Source organism: Aulonocara sp. 'chitande type north' Nkhata Bay, linkage group LG13, assembly GCF_057382095.1.
Source record: "Aulonocara sp. 'chitande type north' Nkhata Bay isolate Kocher_YH1m ecotype deep benthic linkage group LG13, A_spYH_male_GT1.1, whole genome shotgun sequence".
NCBI classification, from domain to species: Eukaryota; Metazoa; Chordata; class Actinopteri; order Cichliformes; family Cichlidae; genus Aulonocara; species Aulonocara sp. 'chitande type north' Nkhata Bay.
The window spans coordinates 16,275,461-16,302,108 of NC_141356.1; the positions used below are offsets into that span (position 1 = coordinate 16,275,461).

Sequence of the window (26,648 nt, forward strand, 5' to 3'; positions counted from 1 at the left end):
GACTGGGACGATGCAGGATGTCTTCCATAGGGCGGGCACTCTCCCCAGTCGCAGACTGAGGTTGAAGACTCGTTGTAGCGGCTCCCCAAGTTCAGCAGCACACGCCTTTAGCATCCTAGGACACACCTTGTCTGGGCCTGCTGCCTTTCTGGGGCGAAGCTTCCTCAGTTGTCTCCTGACCTGATCCACTGTGACACTGGGAGATGTTTGGGAGGAGGGGAGGGGGGGAGATGTCTTGCTGAATTGCCTCTATCCCACGGATTTCTACAGGCAGGGATTTCTACCCTGCCTGTTAAACTGTGAAACTGATTATTAGGATGACTGCTTTTATTTAAAACCATTATCATCAGCAACACAAAAAACAAAACAAAACAAAAAACTAGACAAAACGTGACTGGATCATGGGACCATTTTTTTCTATTGATATTTAACTTCAATATATGGATTAAATACAGTTTCTGTTTAAATCACTGCCTTTTTAAAGACAAAAAGAAACAAAAAGAAACATGATGAATGTGTTAGCATGAATTTAGTCATGAAAAGTAAATTGAATTTTAAGGTTTTGATTCTATAAATATTCATCTCCACTGTGTTGCTACAGTTAAATAAATAAATACAGTACATTTACAGCATGTTTAACAATACATAAAAACAGCATTGCATCATTTAAGAAGATAATTAAGGTCAAATCAGAGAATGCATACTTTATTTTGAGGAACTGGTATAGTACACACAGTGGGTGAGCTATAGAATTGCACAATGATCCTTTAATAGAAGCATCAATGAGCTCATCCTCCGATAATATGGAGAAATAACATCTAAACTACACAGTGATACATAAATAATAAATCTAAATGGCATTAATTATCCACAACAAAATAAATAGCTTGACAATATCGGAACACTTTTGGTGCAGAGTGAACAAAACAACTGCAACAGAAAAATAAAGGAAAAGAATAAAGAAGTCTTCTCTTTCACCTGCATTGTGAATGTAGACAGACTGATTCCAAGTGATTGGCAGGAAGACAGATAAGAAGGCAGACAGAGAAACAGGCTGATGCTGGAGAAGCAGAACAAACAGACAGATGAGACATTAAACAGAAATGGAGAGGAACAGGATCCAGTCTGTAATCTAATGATGATGATGACTGAGAGAGAGAGGGACTGTGTGCCTAGACTCTAGGTCTAATTATCTGTCACACACTGAAATGGAATAAGTCCTCGGGGAGAGAGAGCTGGAAAAGAGGGGGGAAGATGAAGGGAAGGAGAAAGAATGAGGAGGCAGTACTATGTGTACAGGGCAAGACAACAGTTGCATAACATGACCCCCTGGCATACTGTTGTGGTCATAAAACGAGATATCTGATCAACAGATGGATGATGGGTAGAAAACTTAACTTTGACCAATTTTTCATTTATTTATGGACAAGTAAATCCAAATATGTAGAGGAACAAAATTTCAGAAAACAACACTGTATGTTAACTTATGGTGTCATCTGGTGGTGGAGAATAACTACAAATGCTTCTGCCTTCCATATATGTAGTAGGTAAAGCATGCTTTGCCTACCACAAGAGACAGACAAATGCACAGCTGATGATGTATGATAATGCTCCATAATGTAATATCAGGGCTTTTCGCAGGAAGGACATGACTATACTAATTTAAAGCACTCACATGTTACTGAGAAACAAATGCCCCCACAGTCATGTGACAAAGAGAGGTTTCACAGAACTTAATGCCGACCTTTTGCGAAAAGTAATGCACAGCATCACTTTAGTAAAAACCTTGATTTTTCAGCCGCTGGACCTGGGCATTGAGTCAACCATGAACTTCTCTTTATACCAAAGTATTCTGGAGTCAAATGTGAGGCAATTTGTCAGACAGATAAAGCTTGGCTAAAATTGGATCAGGCAACAGGACAATGACTCCAAGCAAAGCAGCAAATCTACAACGAAATGGCTGAAAAAGAAGGTGTTGTAATGGTCCAGTTAAAGTTCAGACCTCAATCTGATTGAAATGGTCTGGTAGGACATTAAGAGAGCTGTGTACAAACGAATGTCAAAAACTTCAATAAACCAGTGCATCACTGTAAAAGAGAGTGGGTCAAAATTCTTCCACAGCGACGTGAGAAACTGATAAAGTCATAGGGAAAATGATTGCTGCTTAAGGTGGTTCTACAAGCCATGGGATGTTTGACATGACTGTAACATCCAGCTGTGCTGCAGCTCATTACACCTATAGGTACAGGACAATGGTTTCATCTGGAAACTATGGATTCTACCCACAATGGAAAGACATGAATGTTGGATTAATTGGTGATTCTTGGCGATTCTGTGCCATAAATACGTAGATGTCTTTTTCAGTGTTAGCCTTGTAATGTTCTAGTGACACGTTTAAGGTGTACCCTGCTTTTCACCCCACGACATTTGGGATTAGCTCCAGTTCCTTTGACCCTGAACTGATTCACTGATTCACAAAATAGATGGATGCTATTTCTGACGGTTCAGGAGGCGGATAGTGCAAGAGATGACAGCTGAAAGTGCTTCAGCAGTGCAGCTTGTGATGACTGATTTTGAGAAATGTGTCATTGGGTTACACTGGCTTCACAACTCCAGCTTCACAACACCAAGTTGGATACATGTTTAATGTACAGATGGACAGATAGCACTAGAAGACTGTCTTTGTAGATGTGGGGAAATTGTACCATTTGCTGCATGTCTATGAGTATTTATTAATAAAACAGAAATGGAAAACTATTAAGCCCACATTTCATAATTCTTGGAAATTTGCTTTTTACATTTTCTTTAGTGTTGACTATCAAGTTTTATTGTTTTTTTTTTTTTTTTCATTTTTTCATTTTTTTTGTTGGCTTTTTGCAAACAGTTTAATATTTAACTTTAAGGGTGCACTCCCTCAAACCTCAGTTATTTTTTAAAGTAGTTAAACACACTGAATCACACAAATACACACTCCACCCTGATCTCCATCTCTCTCTGTTTCCCTACAGTGAGCTCCAACCAGAGCCATGGGGAGTACCCAGACTGCCGGAGTGAGAGGGAGTCAGGAGGGGAGGCATCTCTCCTGGTGTCTCCGCTGGTGGTGGCGGGGATCGTTATAGGTCTAGTCCTCTTCCTCTCATGCATCACCATCATCGTCGGCAGCTTGCGCAAAGACAGTCGACTCCGAAACCCTCACCTTCGAGCAAGCTATGGTCAGTCTGTGACACACCTTGACATATTCTAGAACTTCCTTTTTGGTAGCTTTTCAGACTCCCATTGGAATGTAAATACAGCATCGTAAGACATTAAGTTAATACGCAACTTGATACAATGTCCACGACTTCAGGTATGACTATACATTTAAATCTTTTTGAGTGTCATGCTACGAGCTTAAATTGACGTAAATTGGTTGGTTAGGTTTGGGGTTAATTACGGTGAGGATCAGGACATGATACCAGACTGAAATATGCAAAAGTTGGCTCTAAATACAGTGGTGCGGTGCTGATCTGTAAAGCACAGCTGGAGTATGAGATGAGATGCCATGTAGAAGAGCACCACATAATAGGTTCAAATAAACCTTAGTTCATCACGCTGAAGTAACTGAATGTCCCCAGATGACAAAAGTCTGATTCTAGCACAGCATGAAGTTGATTTTTGTGTCTCCACAGGACAAGACAGTTTTTCTTATGGAGGTTCAGCAGGTGAACTGAGGTCTAGCTGCTTGGAAGACTTTCCTCCTGGTTTAGACTTTGACTCATACAGAGAGTCTCAGATAAACAGTGTGTATCCTGACTCCCCACCACGGTAAGTGCTTTTTGAATTTAAAAAGCCTGTGTAACAGATGTCAGTATTCAAATAAAAAACCCTATTTTCAGAGTTAAAGTTTCCCCGGAGGCATCTTCCTTGGGGGGCTCAACCCGGGGTAGCGGTCATGTCCGGTTAGGGGCTCTGTTGGCTCTCAGGTGACTGTTTCCTCGCGGCTGCGTGCAGCGGGGCTAGGGGAGGGTCTGTGCTGACGGACGTGGGTTACTGACCTGGTAGCCTGGCTGCCCCTGGGTGGGTCCGGGATGGGCGTGAGGTTCTGGGGGCGCTCCGTCTCTGGGCTGGGACCCGGACCGGGCCTCGGGGGCTTGGGTCCTGGTTGGTGTGTTGCCGGGTTTGTGGGCGGGTGGGTGCATGGGGGCCCAGCCCTGGAGCAGGGTGCCGCCGGTGCGTCGAGCCACCTGGGGGGCTCTTCAACTGGTGGGGGAGATTGTCACATCTTGCAGGAGCTTTCCTCTCCTCAGGAGCTCCCTCTGCAGGAGGGGGAGATACAGGAGAGGTGGAGGAAGATCTCAGCCTGGGTGTTTATTGTCTTATGTAGTCTGGAAGATGAGTGGATGGTGGGGTGGGTGCAGTTTTCTCTGTGGTGGGGTTGGGTGGACTGTCCCGGGCTCTGTGGGGCCGGGCGGCGCTGCTGCACTGGGCCCGGTCTGGATGGGCCTGGGCCCCCTTTCCCTGGCGGGTCGCGGAGTATGGGGGTGCCTACTGGGGTCAGCGGGGGAGCTGGCCCCAGGGAGGGGTCACTTGCCCCTCCCTTCCTTCCCTCCCCATCTCCAGCTGCCTCCCTCTTCCCGCTCCACCACAACCACCCACACATGCAGGGCCTTGGAGTAGGGGTATGTCACCAGGGTGCAGAGGAGGCTACCCCCCCCCCCTCTGTCCCCTTCTGGCTGCCTCTGCCTCAATTTTATCCCACAACTTAGACATTCACATTACTCACACTCTCATTACACATACATATAGGATCTTGGGGGTGGGCACGATACACGGAGTCCAAAGTACCATCAGGGTGTACACCCCACCCCTGGCATCGTTGCCCACCTCTCAATTTTAAATACACGTAGACATTGAGGGCTAGCAGGAGGGACCATGCGCTTACCTGCTGCTCTCTGGCAGGTAGCTCCAAGCCCTCCTGGGTTTTAAATGCACCTTAGAACACACATGCATCAACATTACAATGAGCGGGTGGAGGGAGGTTTGCAGTCTTCTCTCACCCCCATTCTCTGCGACCTGCTGGAGCAGGGGGGCTAGGACTAGGAGGAGGAGTTGGCCGTCCGACTGCGGTCTGGAGTGTGGAGCCTTCCTGCTGCTGCGGAGTCGGGGCGGTCTGCCTCCCCCCACCGCAGGGAAAAGGGAAACACCACCTGGGTCTGGGTGCAGTTCCCCCCTCCAGGGGCGGGGGCACCTAGACCCGGTTTGTAGAGTACGCTTGGGGAGTGTGATCGTGTGTACAACGTCTCTTTATGTCTGTCTCCACGTTGGTTGAGTGTGGAGTAAGTGCATATGAGAGCATGAGGGTGGGAATGGATGTTTGTATCTGTGTGTGCCTGTATGTCTGTGTCTATATGTCAGGTTGGGTGTCAGGCGCCACCTCTCTGGGGACATCTCAGGCCCTCCAAGGTTTGGAGGCCTATCTCCCCCTACCACCACTTCCCCTGCCAGTGGCGGACCCCCTCAGACATCGGTGCGTTGGTGGTTCTTTGTGTCCGGGGATGGGCGTCCAGGTACACACCGGCTCACTCCTTGGCGGCCGCTTATCGGGGCCTGGAGCCTGGGGCTCGCTCGGGCCACTTCGGAGGTGGGGTGCCCCCGGCCTCTCGGCCTGGGGCTCGGTCACTCAGGCGCAGCTGGCTGCCGGCGGAGCTCACGGGCGCGTCACTGCAACTCCCCCTGGCTTCTGCTCCGCGGCTGCTGAGTGAGCCCTCATCTGGGACTCTCCTCAGCTCTTTCCGGGACAGTGGCGCAGCTGCCCCTCTGTTGGTCTTCCTTGGTCTCTTGTGTTCTGGGGGCCTCTGGATGTCTGGAGTTTTGATCTCCTCCACACCTGCTTCACGCCCTGGAGGACGGGGCTGTGGCCCCCCCACACCCTCTAGCAGATTATTACATGAAGGAAACAAGCGCGTCCATGCTCACAGGTGTACACACGGGTGATCACACCCACAAACTACACCCTTTTTGGCTCCTACCTCAAAGCACACTGTGTTCTGTTGATCTTATGTGCTGCACAATAATGTTTAACATTTAGTATTTACTGTCATATTCCCACATATCATTGTGATGTTGTTTATTCTATTACTCTTGTTCTCTTCTGCTTGCTTTCTTTTTTCTTTCTCAGCAGGTGATCCAGGTGATCGATATATGCATTTTTTTTCTCTGCCCGTTCTGTTGGTTTTTGTCTTTTGCCCTTCTCCCCCGTCCCTCTTCTCAGCTGTTTCTCTTTCCCTCTTTCTTTCTCCCCTTCTTTCCCCCAGTCAAGTCTGTCCCGTATTCAGTAAGTGAAAATAAAATAAACAATAAAAGGTGAATCAAATGGACCATTACGGCAAGGCTGGGATGGTCAGTTTGGTAAAGTAAATCCGTTGGGCATCTTTCTTTGCCTTTAGACAACAATTCTGATGGCAAAAGAGCCAAACGGGACAGGCCAAAAAAAAAAAAAAAAAAAAAAAAAGAGTTAAAGTTTAATCTACTATACATCTATTGCTTTATTACAACAAAATGTAAATGAAAATGTACCATAGTGATGTCTGTATACTAAATATGAAACTAAAATACTGCTAGACACCTGTTAAAATTGGAAACAGAAGGACGCTTTGGTTTTTTTACACATACCATTTGATAATTACTTAGATTTAACGGCGCAGGAAGGTCTCTGGTTTTGGAAAATTCCTTTTTTCTGGCAAAAGTTGAAAATAAAATATTAAGAAAAAACAAGTCAAATGGAATTTTTTGCCTTTCCTCAGCTACACACTACATTCTATTGGCAAAATAAGAAAGAAGAGCCTTTCCTTTGACATATATGTGAAATGTCAAGTATGAAATATAAGTGACCATTCATACACTATCATGCACTGTTCTTTGGCCACTTGGTTTGACCTTTTTCTGTGGTAATTCATTTATTAGAGAGCAGTGCTAACTTTGGTGCCCATTGCAAGGTTGGCTGTGAATATGTGCATGTGTGTGAGAAAGAGGGAGAGAGAGAGAGAGAGAGAGAGAGAGAGAGAGAGAGAGAGAGAGAGAGAGAGAGAGAGAGAGAATGGACTTGCTAAAAGCTGGTGTCATGGTGTTTTTGATCTAAATGTCAGCTGGTCTAATTGGCAACTTTAATAATTCACATAAATCCCTCCCCTGCAGTGCATATGTGTGTGCTTCATTCTCATCACAGTTCTTTAGAACCGTTCAAACATTTTACTCTGTTCAAGGGTGGATGATCTGTAGTCTATAACTCAGAGGGAATAATTGTCATACGACTGAACATATCATTTTATTTTATGGTTTATCAGAGGATATTGCTTACAGTTCTCCCTTTCTGCTGGCACCAAGTGTACACTCTATTTCATGATTATCCGGGGAGTATCATCCATCTGTAGTACGTGATTGAGATGACATTACATCTTATCACTTCCACAATTATTGTCAGACAACAGGGATAACGAGGATATCAGAGAGATAATTTACTGAAATGACTCACTGAAATTTAATAATAATAGTAATAATTAGACACAGTGGCACCACATTGCGGAAAGAAATCCAGCTTTTTGCTCTTTTCTTATGTAGTTACAAAGTAATTGTCATGTGCAATGTATTGAGCATCACAGAACTGCTGCATGTGACATAATCAAGGATTCCCATCTTCATCTCCTCAGTTCACATAGAAGGTAAATAAGAAATGTAGTGCTTCCTGGATTATGATTGTTTTTGGGCTCTTTGGAACTGATCTACATATATGAACTTAAAAATCAAAACACTATGTAACACTTTTACCACCGGCTCGTGTGACAAGACTCCCCCCTTATGCCCTCGGGTGCAGTCTTGACTCTACTTAAACATTCTGTGATAAAAGATACATCTCGAAAAATAAATATCAGTCTAGGGTTCATATGATTCTCGTGTCTACACAGACAAGCGGAGGCTAAGGAAATACACTTAACCGATTAAGGCTAATACATGTGAATACTCAAATGATAAGACACCATGCAATAAACCCAACACAGGATCTCAGGGTTAGAAAATGTATTAAACAATTGCAGGAAATTCACATCCAACCCTTTTTTCTTCATGAAAAAAAAACACATATACAAAACATACAATAAACCCCCGGGGGATAGATTTCAGTATTTTTTTCCCTTAACCTGTCCAATGTTATTCTTTTCCCAGAGTGCACTCTTAGTTTATTTTTGTTGTTGGCGCGCTTTAGTTGGAGCTCTTAATAATAACAACAATACCTCCGAGTATCCGTGATGTCTCCACCTCCTCCGATGAATAACTTGCTCGTTGTGGTAGCAACCGTCTCCACTCGCGGCAGCGAGCAACGAATCTCCGGTTCCTTAGATAGCAGCGAATCATCCACGGTTAGCGACTCTCTCCCGAGACAACTCTCCAACTCCGTCTCTCCGCTCCGGCGGAATCTCCGTTAGCCAGGACCGTGGCGTTAGCCTAGCTCCAGGGTGTGACTCCTTCCCTTTCAGAGTCTTTATCTGCCGTTCTCTGCGATAGTGTCTTTTCCTTTCCAGGCTTGTCTGTGCATTCTTTCTGTTTCCTCCGTTGCAAAACTCTCCTTGTAGGGGTGAGATCCGTATGGGATGCAGAGTCTAGACATATCCTCTCCCCAAGAGGCAACAAGTGATTCCGATGGAGGATCTTGATTGGTCCATCACCATCTTCGGGTTTCAACCGGAACACAGGTAGGTTCGGCATCTTACTTTCCACAACATATGGTTTTGACGCCCAGCGGTCGGCCAGTTTATGTTTCCCTTGCAACCCGAGGTTTCGTAGCAAGACTCTGTCTCCCGGTAGCAGCTGTGCGAACCTAATTCTTTTATCATACCGCTGCTTATTGTTCTCATTCTGTTTGGCAGCGACGGACTCTGCTAGTTCATAGGCAGCCTTTAACTCCTTCCTCAGGTCAGAAACGTACTTGAGGTAAGTTTTCTGTGGTGTGCCATCACTAGAAGTCTCGAAACACAAATCCACAGGTAACCTAGCTTCACGCCCAAACATAAGGAAATAAGGAGAGAAACCTGTAGCTTCATTTGGAGTGCAATTATAAGCATGAACCAAATGAACGACGTGCTGACTCCATTTTTTCTTTCTGTTCGGTTCCAGGGTCCCCAACATGTCCAACAACGTCCTATTAAACCTCTCGGGTTGAGGGTCTCCTTGAGGATGATAGGGCGTCGTTCTTAATTTTTCAACTCCAAGTGAACTCAACACTTCATGGACAAGGCGACTTTCAAAATCTCTGCCCTGATCACTGTGCATCCTCCGTGGCAGTCCGTAATGAACGAAATACTTCTCCAGCAACACCTTTGCAACCGTAGAGGCTCTCTGGTCTCTTGTTGGAAAAGCTTGAGCATAACGAGTGTAGTGATCGGTAATGACCAGAACATTTTCTGTGCTGCTCGAATCAGGCTCTATGGACAAAAAGTCCATACAAACGAGGTCGAACGGTCCCTCACTTTGCAAATGCGACAAAGGTGCAGCTCTCTTGGGTAGAGTCTTTCTTTTTATACACCTCTCACAAGACTTGCAATACTCTTCAATCTCTGACTTCATCCGAGGCCAGTAGAACCGGTTTCTTACCAAACCGTATGTCTTGTCGAGGCCCAAATGACCTGAGTCATCGTGCAGTGATTTCAGTACAGGGACTCTATACTTTTCTGGTAGTACCAACTGAGAACAGCGGGATTTCCCTGGAGGAGTTACAATGCGATACATCACTCCTTTCTGCATCTTTAACCTGTCCCACTCTCTCAACAGCAAAGAGCAAGTTGGTTGCTTGGTCTTGTCAACTTGGTTACTATTCCCATTACTCAGAGCTGTCCACACTTGTCCTATGCCGGGGTCTTCCCGTTGAGCGGTCGACAACTCAGCAAGACTCACAAAGGGCATATTCTTAACACTCAAAGAAGCCAGATTGCAATAAGCTTGTGGGATAGCTTGTGGAGAAGTGCCAAAAGAGTCAATGGCTCTTCTGGATCGTGGGTTTTTATGTTTCATCACCCCAGACATTTGACACAAGGCTCTCACTCCTGCTGCAGGAACGTCGTCCCACTCGGATTTGGATATCGACCCCGATTGTGGCCGGCGAGAGAGAGCGTCAGCGTCAATGTTTTGGACTCCTGCTCTGTACTTGAGACTAAAGTCATATGTAGACAGGGCAGCAAGCCAACGGTGACCCATCGCGTCTAGCTTGGCAGACGTTAGCACATATGTCAGAGGGTTGTTGTCTGTCCTCACCTCGAACTTGGTCCCGTACAGATAGTCATGCAGTCTGTCCACTACCGCCCACTTCAGCGCCAAAAATTCCAATTTATGGGCTGGGTAATTCTTTTCTGAAGGAGTCAAACTCCGACTGACGAAAGCCACAGGTCTCAATCCTTCGCCTTGATCCTGGTACAGCACTCCTCCTAGCCCCTCCCGGCTAGCGTCTACATGCAGCACATAAGGTAGCTGAGGATCGGCAAAGGCCAACACAGGAGCTTGAATAAGTCGTCGCTTCAGCTCCTCGAAGGCTGCCTCATATTCTCCGCTCCATCGACCACCAAAGGGCTCTGCGGGGTTAAGGTACGGACCATCCTGTCTCTCCTTTACTTTCTTCTTTGCAGTTGAAGGGTAACCAGACAACAGTTGGTTCAATGGGTGAGCTACCTTGGAGTAATCTTTCACGAAACGCCGGTAGTACCCACAGAATCCAAGAAACGACCGTAACGCAGTCACAGTGTTGGGTCTTGGCCATGCGGTTACAGCTTCAGTCTTCTTTGGATCAGTAGACACCCCGTCTTGAGATATGAGATATGTGCCCAACGTAAGTCACCGATGGCTGACAAAACTGACATTTATCCAGTGACAGCTTCAGTCCTTCGTCCTTTAGACGGTCAAGCACCTTCAGCAACCGGATCTCATGCTCCTCAAGCGTGGCTCCAAACACAATGAGATCGTCGAGATAGACCAACACCTCAAGCAAGTTCATGTCTCCAACAGTTTGTTCCATTACCCGCTGAAATGTAGCGGGAGCCCCTGTCACTCCCTGTGGCATTCTTTCAAATTGGAAGAATCCAGCCGGGCAAATGAAAGCTGTCTTTTCCTTGTCGGAGTCTGCCATGGGCACTTGATAGTATCCACTCCGAAGGTCAAGCACACTGAACCACTTGCTTCCACTGAGACATGCCAAAGCATCTTCAATTCTTGGCACCGTGTATTGGTCGGGAGTGGTGCGGCGGTTTAGAGTCCGAAAATCCACACACATCCTTATTTTCCCATTCTTCTTTCTCACGACCACAATGGGTGAGGCATAAGGACTGCGTGACTCTGTAATAACACCAGCAGTTTTTAGCTGCGCTAGATGCTGTCTCAGTGCCTCCACGTCAGCAGGCGGCAACCGACGAGACCTCTCCCGAAATGGTTTGTCCTCTGTGGTTTTGATAGTGTGCTGGGTGCTCTTACTGCATCCGACATCAAACTCATGCAGAGAGAAAACTTCACTCCGCTCCATCATTTCTGTCACCAACCTTTCCTTCCACTCCTTAGGAACTGGTGAGTCTCCAAAGTTGAAAGAAGAGGGGCTCAGCTTCCCAGGGAACTCGACTTCAGACTCTTCCCTCCCAGGTAGAGATGACACGACGTCGACTGGAAACAGATGAGCTATTGGTGTCCCTCTGGTCAAGGTAATTTCCCGTGCTGACACGTTTCTAACCAGAACAGTAATTCTTTTGGCCGTCACACCAGTGGAGGTCTGCAACTCTGGTCTCACCAGAAGTCCATCGGGAAACCGTGACTCATTCTCAGGGTCATCAGGTGAGTCTACAAGGATTGTCTGAGTGCTCAGCACTCCATGAAACTTTGGTGCCCCAGCCACTTGGGCGACTCCCCCAGGCCGTATGGTGACAGGTTTGGCTTGGGTGAACCACACCGTTCCCCTCTGGTTACTGTCAGCATCAGGTGGTAACACTGAGATCTCACTGAAAACTTTTCTGAAGACTGGGTGAATGTGCATGGATCTCACAAAGTTTTCTCCTCCCTTTTCCCTGCAGTGGCTAAGCAATCAACTCACAGTGGGTGTGTTAGTGCCAACAAGCAGGGAAACTTCACCTCTCACAACTGGGTCGGGACATACCAACACAAGTGCATCAATGGTCTCACTCATCTGCTTCCAAAAACTCCAGCCTAAGTGACAAATAGCCATCATAAGGGTACTCGGCGGAACTGAGACCCCATATCGCCAACGTGTCGATAGACGTCAATGGCAGGTGTGTCAAATATCTGTCGTAGAAGGATCTGTACAGCAGGGTTACTTGAGAACCAGAATCGAGTATGGCTTTAGAGTAGATGCCTTCAATCTGTACCGACACTACAGAGCTAGGGCCCACTAAGCCTGCAGGTACAGTGTCTTTCACTTTTCCCTCTAAGGTGCTGCACTTGGTGGAACGTGTTACAACCACCGGGATGCCAGGCCGTTCCTCTACTGGACCCCGCGGTAGTTTCCCGATTTCTTTGTCAGTTTAATGAGGCGCTTGTTGACTTTGAGTAGGTTTTCTTCACCTTCACATTCTCTCTTAAAATGTCCATCCTCCCCACATCTGTAGCAAAATATTCCAGGTTTATCCTCTTGATAGCCAGACCTTTGTGGGGTAGCATTTCTTTTATAAGGTGGCTTGGCAGGGACTTCTGGTTGTGAAATCTGGGTGTCTGGATGTGATGCAACCGTAGCAGCTTTAAGACTAAGCATCTCAGCTTTCATGACACTTATCTCTTTTTTCAGCTTTGCCACTTCAGGATCAACTTCTTGTTCAGGTGCCGACTTAGAAACAGGAGTTACAGACTGTGACATTACTGGGTTCTTGCTATCATTTCTGCTTTGGAGCATGTCCTCTTCCTCCCTTACTTCTTTTAGCAACTCACTGAAAGAAGGGGGTTCTCGCAGCTTGTGAGTCATACGAAGACGGAGTGCAATCATGTCTTGTTGCAGTGCTCCCCTCACAACCTGCTCCATCCGTAATCGATTCATGTCAGACAGTGCCACGCCTCCTTTTCTGAAAATACAGTGCAGCAGTTTATCCAACCTCAACAAGTAAGTAGACAACTTTTCGCCCACATTTTGGTAGGTATGTCTGAACTTCACCAGAAGATCGGACGCACTCTCAGTTGTTCCAAAAGCCGTCTCCAAAACCTGCATGTAGTCATATGAAGTTGCAGTGGGCTGCTGCACTCTCAAGAACCTTACAATGTCTGCAGCTGGACCTTTCAGACTTTCCACTATTCGCTGTTTCTTTATGTTGTCACTGCACTGCCACTCATCTAGCAGATGTGTTGTCTGTTCTGCCCAGGCATCATACTCTTCCTCCCCATTGGGCGTAGGTTTCACACCAGAGAACATGCGCAGCTTACGATAGCTCTGAGAATCAACAGATGTGGCGTTACATTTATCCACTAAGGAACTGATAGCATGTATCAAAGCCGTGTTCACATCAAGGGGTGAAGGCTGAAGTAAGCCACCAACGTCAGTAAGAGTTTTACCTTCCGCATTCAGGAATGACATTAGCTTAGATTGAAACTCATCATTTTCTGCAGGAGCAGTGAGCACATGAGCTGGCCATGGACCCGCCTCCCCAGGAAGTCCAACAACATCCGGTACGGTTTGATTTTTTAAGTCAGTTGAAGTCTTGATCAGTACCAACTGTGTCTTAGAAGCTACATCAAGACAACGGTCAACTATCTCGGATTTTCCAAATACTTTGACCTGGCTCAAGGCCGATAGCAGAACTGCATCTGTGACATCGGGGTCCACATCACTCAAAACAACTGCATGTCCATAAGCTAACTGCTTCCTTTTGCACCAAGCTTCAATTTCAACTGCTTCCATTTTTCTTTTTTTTCTTTTTTAGCTCAAACAGTAAGAGATCTCACAATAAATGTAACCACACTTGACAATGAAAATAATTTCCTTAGCAATCTCAAAAAAAAAATTAGTTCCCTCTCTTTGGTGAATAACGGAAAACCAGGTCAGTCATAACACAAATTACATACAATCCCGGACGAGCCCCCAAAAATGTAACACTTTTACCACCGGCTCGTGTGACAAGACTCCCCCCTTATGCCCTCGGGTGCAGTCTTGACTCTACTTAAACATTCTGTGATAAAAGATACATCTCGAAAAATAAATACCAGTCTAGGGTTCATATGATTCTCGTGTCTACACAGACAAGCGGAGGCTAAGGAAATACACTTAACCGATTAAGGCTAATACATGTGAATACTCAAATGATAAGACACCATGCAATAAACCCAACACAGGATCTCAGGGTTAGAAAATGTATTAAACAATTGCAGGAAATTCACATCCAACCCTTTTTTCTTCATGAAAAAAAACACATATACAAAACATACAATAAACCCCCGGGGGATAGATTTCAGTATTTTTTTCCCTTAACCTGTCCAATGTTATTCTTTTCCCAGAGTGCACTCTTAGTTTATTTTTGTTGTTGGCGCGCTTTAGTTGGAGCTCTTAATAATAACAACAATACCTCCGAGTATCCGTGATGTCGCCACCTCCTCCGATGAATAACTCGCTCGTTGTGGTAGCAACCGTCTCCACTCGCGGCAGCGAGCAACGAATCTCCGGTTCCTTAGATAGCAGCGAATCATCCACGGTTAGCGACTCTCTCCCGAGACAACTCTCCAACTCCGTCTCTCCGCTCCGGCGGAATCTCCGTTAGCCAGGACCGTGGCGTTAGCCTAGCTCCAGCTAGCCAACGTAGCCAAACGTGCCTCGTGCTTAGCCAAGCACCAAAAGATACGGGAAGCCCGGCTCAAACGCTCCGAATGATTACCGGGAAGTCCGCAGACGGGTGATATGTTGTTGCCGAACAACTTTGGTGACATAAGCAGTCCCGAAGTCCATGCTTCGTCTATGCCATTTTAGTAATCCTTCTTTTTCTCCTCTCTTCCTCCCGAGTCTCTTTCCCCCGGAAGTCATCTGCAAGTCATGACCTCTCGTGACGTAGCATACAAAACAAGTTACACTTCTTCTCTTTTAACAGACATTCACATTCCATGAAATTATGGTTTTTTAACGTAACTGATTTTTTCACACACTATTTATGCATTTTAATACAAACATTTATATCACATATCTATACCACTCTTAACCTCACCATGAACAATTATTTTCTCTTTAACTTATTCTCATGAAAACAAAATAAATACCACTGATATTTATCAGAGTATTACAACTACAAACCACATTGTTTTAAGTGAGTTAACCTTTTGTCTCCCTGACAAACACTGTTTGCAAAAATGCATTTTTTTTGTTACATATGACAATAGAAATAAAAAAGAAATTAAGACATGACCTTGTTATTTTTAAGTTATTGGTTTTTTTTTTTTTTTTCCTTTTAGTTTATTCTCTGTGCAGTGTTTAAAATGCCCCATATGGACTTCAATTGTAAAGTTTGCTATTGTTTTTGGTCAAACCTCATATGTGAAGGGATGCACCTGGTAGCAGCAGGGTTTGGTGGTGTTAAATGATGCTTGAGCCTAATGTGGGCGACAAATTGTGCCCATACGCAGTTAGAGAATTTCAGTTTGAACAGCGGAAATGTGAGAATAACTGTGAAGAACTCCTCAGCTTTCTATCAAGAATAAGGAAAGAAAGCAAAGAGGAGAGCAGGGAAAAGGAAGGGGAGCTAGAGCGCTACGTCAGTACTCTGGCAGGAAACCAGAATGTTCTGGACCGCCTGCGTGTGAGACGTACTTTTTGGCTTGGACTACAGGACAGCAGCCAACCAACGCATATGCATAAACTCACATACACTCACATCCATACATTCGAATCACACTTTTTTTTGTAACCATAGTGCTGGCAAATTATTGTTTGGTACCCTGTGAAGAAGCAGGTAGTTGCAGTCATATGATCAGAGCGTGTGTGGGCGTGCATATTTTTGCGTGTGTAGGCCACAGATGGTTGAGGAAAACTCAGAGAACTCAGATCAACAGCTCACCTGCTGCGACTGTGAACGCTACACTTCCGACACACACGTACACACACAAAGTCTGGTAGAGAAAAAAAGTCACGCTTGCGGATCAGCGCCTCACCTGTGGAGACTGAAAGCTTCTGCTTCCTCTCAGGGAGAAGCTCAGCAAGCACACACACACACGCATGGACACAGATTCCTTTCTTTCTGATTTGATTTGCATAATAGCATTGGTGAGCACATAGTGTAGGAAGGCACGTGTGACATTCTCATCGTGTATTGAGAAGATTTAAATAAGCATTAACGTCACAGCTTTGTTTCCTTTTGATTTGTTTTGTGTTTGCCACTTACATGTGTCCAGACACTGATCTATTAATATAATTTTTTCAATTCTGTTATGGTGAGCATGTGAAAAGGAATATTTATGTCATGTTGCTCAAATTTAGGCTGAGGTTTGCCCATTATTATGTCTGGTCTCGAGTGTCACAGCATATGCTGCTGGTCTGATTGCCGATTCTGATCCAGAGTTCTGCCTACAACAGTGGAAACATCTTAGTTTCTGGTCAGCAGTTTATGGATACTATGACCTATGGATGGAAAACTACAGTTTATCCATTTGTATTTTAAGCTTGGAATTATAGAGAATTTAGAATCACATTTGCTTCTTTGTTGATATATAATATGTAATTAACTGTAAATTACATGTTGCAAAGGCAGGCAGTCAGAGATGTTACCTGTGTTTTACCAGTTGTACAGCAGTAAACCACGATGGAGCAACAGTAGCCTGCATCTGTGACTTTTCACGTAACATTCAATAATGACATGTTTAGGAGCAGCTGAGGCATTTGCAATAATTTGCCCGTTGCTGTGTCAGGCTGCGTGACACTAACTGCAAGTGTTTGACAAATACAGGAAGCGTTTTTTCATGTTATTAAGCTGTAAAGCAATTTCTGCACAGTGTCACTTGTCATCTCATAGGAGGAAACTAATCTTCCCACTGTGCACAAACTGGTAATGTAAAGAGATGAAAAGCAGGAAAATGAAAGTAGACACCTGATTATTGTTTTCTGGCACTAAGAGTAATTTGATATGATGAAAACTGATTTGTTGAATGTCATATAGAGGTTTCATATTGTTTCTGCTTTATGCTGTAAAAATCAAATCAGTTTTGGGTATGATTCACACACAGTAGCAGCACCATCTACAGTTTAACTCCACAGGCAAGAACCTCTCACAGTGGTAAAGAGCAGAAACATGCTGGCTTTACACACACAAATACACACACTTGCACTGACACACAGAGACCATATGCTGTAAGCAAGAGCTGTGTGGTGTTCAGCTCTGTAGAGCGTCATAATCATTGCATGAATACATGCCAGAGGTCCTCCCTTTCTGCTGACATGCGTGTGCATTTGACTTCTTTTTCTACTGTGACAAATGTTAAGACAAAATCTTTTAGGTCAAGGTTAGAAGTCTGGGAAATATCTGGGTTTAAATAAACCATGACTGTTAATAGGAAAAATGAAAAAGCAACATTCTTCACACTTGTATCAGTGGCAAACTACTTCATCCATTGCTTTTGACAGGCTTCACTTATTGGTTGCATGTGAAAGTTTGGGGGGGTTGCTTTGTTGTAAAGCAAACCTCCATACAGCTGCATAAAATAGCAAAATAACTAGTAGATAAACCTAGCCTTAATTGACAGAAGCAGCCAGCCTATGCAGGAAAAACGTTGAAACATGGATTTCCCAAACTGTAGCATGAGGATTGTGTCAATGTGTTTGTTTGCCACCAAGCAACAGCATCCTTAAGTTATTAATAAATTAATACCTTGATATTGAATTTCATTTACATGATATGTCTGGACTTTAAATAGAAACAAGCAGCAGATAAAAACAAACAAAACAACAAACAGAAAAGCAGTTGTGCAGCTCCCAGCAAGTCTCCCAGAGGGGGCGAATTATTATTTATTCTGCCACACCCTGCTAACACACATGCTAGTGAACACACAAAGGTGTAAAACACCTCATTCATTATCTAGTGTGAGGTGTTTGCAGAAACAGACACAGTGGGAACAGAGCAGCATATAGCTCCTCAGAGACAAGAGACACAGGGATTTAGAGTGTGTTACAACACCTCATCGTGCCTAGCGCTCACTTTCCCTCTGTCTTCAATTTTCACCTCAACGTGCTGTCATGCCACTGATGTTTACAGTCAGATTTCTTAGCATGAGGCAAGTGAAAATAATCCACATGAATATATTTATTGAAACCCTGAGTTATATGGGGGTGTGAGAAAGAGAAGAGAAAGACGATAAATGATAAATGATAAACAATATTTAATAATAAATAATTATAACTAAAGCCATCGCAGAAAACTTTATTTTTCTATATTATGTTTTTTGTATTATATTTCTCCTCATGTTAACTTTTATCAAGTGGAAAAAAGTGATTGTGTTCATCTTCCAGCTTCATGTGTTTATATTATGCTAACCATAGCCATGTAGCTAGCCACCATGTAGCACATCATTATATACCAGCAAGCCCAACTTCAGTAACCCTACAAACATCACTGTTTAGTTTTCTATCTTCATTTATGTCGGAAGAGATAGCAGAGCTGTACGTTTTAATTTTTCAGAAATCTCTCAGTCAGAGCATGGTATATAGACCTTAGATGGAAACTAGCAAGCTAACTCCCTGCTAACTTCAAATTCTGTTAAACTTAATAAATCCTGTTTTTATGGATGCCTGGATGTCAAACTTAATTGTTACACCTGGTAAAGCAGCAACACTGATCATGTCATTAAAGATGAAAGAATTTAGAATAGAATAGAATAGAATAGAATAATCCTTTAATTGTCCCACAAGGGGAAATTTGGTTGTAACAGCAGCCAAAAAGACAAATATACAAACAAACAGTACACAGGACACGGAACAGAAACATACACAATTTTCTTACATATTTACATTATTTGAAAAGTTTTCTAACTCTTAGTGATGCCGCAGTGTTTGTTTGACTTTGAGACCTGAAGAGTTTTGACCCGGAAACAGCTAATGACGTCAGCTAATGTTCAACTGGAGTGAACATTAGCTGTTATCTTCACATCATGGCGGAAGTAGCTCTCACTCACTTTTTCTATACACAGAAAGACACAAATTTAACGTGAAAGAAACTATCGCTTAAGCGCTTACTTATAGGAGGTCATGTGATTGTTGGGGTTTTCTCCGTTTTCTTTCTATTATTGTAGAATATGAAGCGCCTTGAGGCAACTGCTGTTGTGATTTGGTATTGTATAAATAAAATTGAATTGAACTAAAATGAAATTGAAAAAGAAAGAAAGAAACTCATACACACATGTGTGGCACTGCTGTGTATTGATGTTGTTAACCACTGTGCTGATTAAGTTACGCTGATTTACCTCTTCCTACGGCCCATTCTCATCTACCATTACTTCCACAGGGCTATTTTATAAAATAAAAATTCTAGGGCTCCTCATGGTTTGCAGTGGCAGAGCAATGATCAGAACAACAGCAGCTGAACCAGTCACGTCATTGTGCCCATGCTTTGCATCTTTCCAGCATCAACATGACGCAGTTGCTGTCAAACAAGAAACGTTTTACACTGGCTTGTATTTTGTTTGTCTTTTATTCAGTTATAATCCATCTAACCTGCAGAAATCTTTCATAATTTTAAGGTTGAATTTCCAGTTTTCTTTACATGGATTAAGCCCACTTATAAACCTTAAGTGAATATTTTGACAAAAGCCATGGAACTTTAATCTCACTTTTCATTAAGACTTAATAACTGCAGCTATGCATGTATAGAGTCACTAGTCAAGCAAAACAATATTATGGCTTCATTAACAGCTCAGTCCTGAGTGCCAACAGTGTGCATCTTTGGTTTTCCCTACCAGAACACTGAACAACTGTATTTAAAATTTGCATTAAAGATACATAAACCTTTTCTAGACTACAGCTGAATTCTGCAGGTTTATATTTTTTTGTGTCTTGCCTATTTATCTTCCAAATGTATGTTTTAGATGGTTTTATATAGAGCACATTGTAGATATTGCTTGATTGTGCATAGTTAAAACTGTCTTTATATTTGAAACTGAATGTCTCAGTGCAACAGCTCATGTCTGATGGTGGGAGGGGTCCATCTTGTCTCCTATGGTATTCTCCTGTGAATTTCTATTATGGATGGATGTATTTGAACATAGAAAATAAGGCAATGGCATCAAGCTATCATGAAATAGCAGATTAAAAGCCGGCTTATTAAAAAGATAAGCATTGGGAGAGTTCAGCAAGCGCACTACCTGACATGAACCATTTGTCAGCACAACTGTAAATTTGCTAAAGACATGTTTCTTTACAAAATGCCCATTAAGAGTTTGAGCAGATTACTCCCTTTAAGTATGAGTTATTTTGCAGTTGCTATCATTTTTCCTGTGTTGGGAAGGATACATTTTATGTGCCTGCACTTGGAGTAAGCTAAAAAAATAATAAAGAGAAAAGAAAACCACCTCCAGACACCCACATGCACAAATGGCAAAGAAGAACATAACTTAGTAACTGATGTTATGATATAAAATCAATGTTCTGTAATTTATCTAACTTTTTCATTTTTGTCCTTTTGCCTGTAGCTATGATGAGTGTGTCGGTCCAGGTTCGACTCAGATCTACATCCCTACAGATGACCCACCTCCTTACTCATTGGTGGACCCCTGTCAGGGGGGAGCAGAGCAGGATGAACGGCCTTGCTACTCCCTTACAGATCCTTCCCCACACTGCGGAGAGACCTCAGCCAGTGCTGCCTGGTTTTCTCCCTCCCACTACCCACTGGGACTGCAAGAGCAGGAGCATCAACATCTTGCATCCATCTCCTTCCCACTGGAGGCAGCACCACCTTATGAGTCAATGCTGCCAGAGCAGGGACAGCCCCTCCCTCTCATGCCATGTGACCTTTATAAACACCAATCAGAGAGGGGGGATGATGGCAACTCCCAGCAACTCCCTGCGAACCAGATCTCATAGGACAGTTAATTTGTTTCTCTCACCTGTGGGCTTGGTGAATTAAACAAACACTTGGGATGTGTGGAAAATAGCTTTCATTAGCAGCTGTGACACCAAACGATGGTCCAAAAGATGTGCATTTCTTCCACACGGTTGCAAAGACCTGAAGAGGCTGAAGCTTGACTGCAGTGCAGTCAAAACTCCAGCTTTCAACCATTTTACTGTTGTTTGACTATGGACAAAATAAAACTCAAGAACTGCATTATACTGCAAAGTTCCTGGAATGGCAACTTCTCTCAATGGCTCTCCTCTATGTTGTTTAGTTTAGTTTTGCCATGTGTTGACTGTTATCGTCTCCTTGAAGTAGGACTGATACAAGAGTTGTGTGTCTTGTGTGGAGTTTAGTCTGAATCGCTTCCAAACAAATGCATTTACATTTATCCATCATGTCATAGACAACAGGAAATTGAGTTTGTCTTTACAAGAAAGAGTATGAACAGTATAGATGTGGGTTTTAGTAGTCTAGTTTAAGGTATACAAATCAAATCAAATCAAATCACTTTTTATTGTCACATCACATGTGCAGGCACACTGGCACAGCACATGCGAGTGAAATTCTTGTGTGCAAGCCCCACAAGCATACACAAGCACACTCAGTACCATCCCTGAGTTTATTTTGCTGTGATGTCACATATCTTCGTATTTAGAAATGTTTTGGGAAAAAACTGTACTTAGCTCTGATGTTATATAGAACATGTCAACTACCAGCACACCACTGCTGATTTACAATCTCTATAGTGTGTGCAGACAGTAGCGTGGTTTATGGCAACCTCCAGTGTTAGTTTGTTGGTTGTGGTAGTTTGATTAGAAGGAGTTTGTGATGAAATGGCTGTGTATAACAGGGGAACTACCTGGAAAAGGAATTATCAACATGCCATTTTTCCAGGTATATTTGTATTACCTTTTAGCACCATGATGATGCTATAGAAAACATTGCTAGCATGTCATTTGAATCTGTCATCACCAGAGAGGAGTTCAACTTGTCCAGCTGTATAAGTTGTCATAATTCTTCCAATCAAGGGCTCTGGTTTTAATGTCAATGCTGTAACTGGATCCCAGCAGCAAAATGTAGCTTGGAGCTCTCCTCTTGTCGAGGTTGGGTTGATGCAACGGAGAAGAAACACAGTAAACTGTAGACTTTATTACATTATTCACTCATAAGGGATGCTTCTGCGTTGTTGTTCTTGTTCTGCTCACATAAAATAATTCACTTGGCTTAAACCGTTACAAATGTTCTCTGTATTGCACACAGGTGAGCAACACATGGCTTGCGATAGCCACTAAACTAATTACTAATGAACAAAATAAACTGATGTGGAAACTTTTTGGGTCATTCCATCTTAACTCATTAAATTTCTAGTAACTTCTCTTTTCAGCCACCTTTGTTTTCGACGAAATGTTCAAAGTTTGGATATATTCTGTATGATAATTGTTGTGAAATTTTACCTTAAGATATTAAATACCTTTCTAGATTTTAAAAACAACAACATTAATTTACACATTAGTGTAATATTCAGGCACGTATCCTAAACACAATGAAAAATTTAAAACAGCATGGAAGTTTAGTGAAAATAGCATTTTTAGGTCAAAAAGCATTCTGTGTGTTTCATTTTACATTAAATTTTGAACATTTAAATTACTTTGTCAATAGTGGTCTTTGACAACGTGAGATGGTTTTGGGGGCAAAATGTCATAGCATGAAAGCAAAATGTCATAGCAATCATGGCATATATGCAAACCATGAATATTTTTAGGAAAGTCAAAGATGGCTGAGCTGAAGGACAACGATGATTTGAGACAGAGTGTCCCAGTAAGATTTTTTGTAATATGCAAAGCCTTTCGCATTTGATTCTAAAAAAATGTTTCCGCTACAGTATCTCAACATTTAAACATGTAACTGTCAGCTGCAAAGTTTCTGCTGGTACTTGTAAATCAAAGGGTCCCCTTGAAAGGTTATTACATCATTCTGCCTGACAGGCACCAGACTTCTTTTACAGGCATTATTTAAAAATGTTTAAGGTGATAAACATGTATGGACTGTTCCAAGTGTTAGAATTGCAAAATGGTTCAAGACAAGACAAAAGAAAATTATCATTGTGTCCTTGATACAGTATTTCCTTGTTATTTTGCTGTAGATGCATCAGGGGAAATTAGTTTATACAACAGCAGATATGTGGTCAAATGCATCCCATTAGCAGGTGGTTTGGGTGATCTGGTAATGCTGTGTATTGGTGGTCATTTACACTAATATGCATCAGAGCTGACTGTTGCTGAGCAAACTGCTTAAAGTGTAAACAAAGTAAATCCAGATACAAATGTTTTCGATGTTTCACCATTTATGCATCATTTCCTAATCAGAAACAAAGCAATAGATATGAGCTAAAATGCATCAGCTGTACATAAATTGAGTTGAGCAAAGGGGAAGTAAAGCCAGTCGGAAGCATCTGTAGTGAACAATTTTGCCAATTAATAATTAGTCAGCATTAAAACGGTAAATAAGTTAATAACGGAGAGATAATGTTGTTATTTTAATATATATCTGCAGCCATTCTTTCAAATGGACCATGCAATCATTACACACTCCATTCTGTTAATGAGATGTGGGGAAACATCAGGGCAATTAGTTTCCAAAGAAATCTAAATTGTTCATTATTTATTTTGTGTTTGAGTTTGAAACATAATAAGTTGGGAAATTCTTTAAAGTACAACAAACATGGTACAGTTACCATGACATAGACATGTTCAGAGGGGGATTTTTACAATGTGGGTGTTATCTCTGAACAGCCCGGTTGGATAAAAGCAGAACAAATCACAAACTTTTCTAACTTAACCAAAACGGAACAAAAACCCAGACAGCCACTGTTGGTGCACAAAATATGAATATACCTGCATTATGGTCACCAGGCAACCTGATCTATCACCTCAGGTGTCTGTGTACATATGTTATATAATTTACTATATGTGTCACAAATACACAAAATGTTTGAATGAAGTGTTTAGAGTTAAAATTGGGGCTATCCTGGAGACACTAAGACCTGTAGACAACATCATCATTCACCAGTTATTGAAGCAGGAAGCCACTAAAGGCTGAGCTTTAATAACATTTTTTTTCAATGTTAGTTTAATTTGAGAAATTGACAATTTTTTTAAAATTATCTTTACGTGTGACATAGTGTTTTAGTTAAAGATGTGCCTATTAGCCCCCAGACTGTTAGCTTGAACATTGTAGCCATAATTATCTCAAGGCAACCAATCTGCTGCTTTGAGCTAAATCTCTGGTGATGTACTGATTTTGTGATGTAGGTAAAAGCATGCTATTGTAACTGAATCCCTGTTAAATGCCTTGTGATGACAGATTTTACTAAAGGATACCATTTTCTTGACTGTTTCAAGCTGTTCTTAAGGGTTCTAGTTAATCACTGGTTGTCTTTTGGCTCAAATTAGCACCTGGAAACGAGCCACTCACAACATTTACTTCATTACGTTAGAATCTCAGTACTGCTTTTAAGATTTTAAGCATTCAGTCAAGAGTAATTTTCTCTGATGGATTACCATATGTTGTAATAAAAGTTTTTGTCTGCCATTTCAAAGTTTCTGCACTATTCATGTTTACTTATTTTCCTCTCTTTCATTTTTCTGACTTCTATATACTATAGAAAAAGTATAGAGTAAAATCATTTGTAAAAATAATATGAAATAAAAATGATGGGTTTTATGAGAAGATGTATAAGCCACATAACAAACGTGATAGAATCACCCAGGCTAGCAAAGATTCAGACAGGCACATTTAAACCAATTATGTATTTTGACCATATTCTCCTGAGAACCGAGGAAAAAAGTATCTTCCTGTTGAACTTTTTTGTGATTTCCTGTCTCTTCGGAACTGAAAGAGACCACCCAAACACATGAGATATCATCAGAAAGACCAGGAAATTCCACAATTAGGCACATCAGGACTTAGTAGGGTAGCTCCAATAAGTCAAAAGTTATAAAGACCAAAATGACAAATGACCATGAATGAATATGCTGGGTCTCGGAAGAATATTTAAAAATCAGACATTATGATAAGCCAGTTTTACATTTATCCACTAGGGGGCGCTGCAGAACAAAATAGTCTACACAGAATGGTGAGAACATTTATCTAACTACAGCAGTGTTTCCCGACCTTTTGGAGCCACGGCACTTACTTTACATTAGAAAACAGCACACCACCAAACAAAAATGTCACAAAAAGCATATTATATTTTTTTCCCGTGCATTAGGTATAGCGGAATTGGCTTGGTTTGTCCCCAGTATACCTTTTTTGCTTTCTTCTGATCGCTACTCATGCTAGGGCCTTCATCTGGGTCAGAATTTTCTCCAGGACCCAGGTCAGATTGACTACTTTAAAAAAAAAAAAAATTTTTTATCTATTGCTATTACGCGTCTCACAGCATGACTATTACGCAATTGCTTCTTTGTCTTTGTTTCACTGGCAGTTGGCAAACCATTTAATTAGAGCAGGAAGAGAAGGTAATTATCCTGCCCGTTACTCATGCCGATTGCTTAGAGTACTAATCAGGTGGAACGGTTGGGAAACACTGAACTACACAACGTTCTGTATCAGAGGAGGAATGTGTCACACCTTTATAAGATTAAACAAAAGGTAAAATGGAAAGATCATTAAATTTGTCTGATTTAATGCAGTTAATAGGAACTGTGTGAATTCTTTCTTAGTTAAAGTGTCTCAGTCTTTAACTTAATTGTTCAGCTAGGATTGCATTACTTTGCAGGTGCATTCTCTGTAAGTAAATACAATTTTGATGGTTTACATGTGTAACCAATCATAATCTAAATAAATTGTTTTTTGAGCAAACACTAGCAAGGCCCACATTAGAGGCTCTACAATGTTGAAATATTGCATCAGTGTGACATTTGCAAATTCAAACTTGTGATTAGATTTATCCATTTTTTTCTAAACAGATTTTTAAAAGTTGGCTAATTATGGGTTATTTTAACCTGACATTTTCCTCGGTGTGGCTGTTGTGATTCTGTGGATTTTGTGTTATTATTTTCCGTGTTTTTGGTAGATGTTTAAGTTCCCTGAGCATTTCCCTATCTGCTCCTCTCTCTGTCACATCTTTTTGTGTTAAGTGTTAGTCTTCATGTTCTTTCATACATGTTAAGTGTTAGTACCCATTGTATTTTTTCCTATTTTACAGTGAAGATTTGTTTCTCTCATGCCCTGTGTAGTGTTGCTCTCATCTGCCTGATTGTCCTTGCCAGTCCTTACTCTGCTGTTGGACATTCCCTAATCAGCCTTTATACTTTTTCACAGCATCTACTCCATTTCCCGTGTTTGTTCCCTGTGCTCAGCATACTGTTAGCCTCACTCATTGTGGTTATTGGATTATTGTTTCTTTACTTTCTGGACTTTTCTCTGCTATTTTAGACTTTCTCTTATAAACCATATTAAAGGCTCACTTTTTGCTGAAGTCGACCTCTTGTGTTCTGCATTTGAATCCTCAGCCTTACACTCCACACACCTTGACATCTTCTAACTTCATACTATTCTCTTCTACATTTT

At 42.3% G+C, this 26,648-nt stretch overlaps 1 protein-coding gene across 1 annotated transcript in view; it reads left to right on the top strand.

Moving 5' to 3' along the window:
- Nucleotides 1-26,535, top strand: part of bean1 (brain expressed, associated with NEDD4, 1) — a 60,215-nt gene extending 33,680 nt beyond the window's left edge. Inside the window, exons 3-5 of the mRNA XM_086258865.1 lie at nt 3,009-3,212; nt 3,669-3,804; nt 20,653-26,535. Coding sequence (XP_086114991.1) covers nt 3,009-3,212; nt 3,669-3,804; nt 20,653-21,043 — 731 coding nt within the window. The 3' untranslated portion in view covers nt 21,044-26,535. The remainder of the gene's footprint in view (nt 1-3,008; nt 3,213-3,668; nt 3,805-20,652) is intronic.
- The last annotated feature ends 113 nt before the right edge of the window (nt 26,536-26,648 follow it).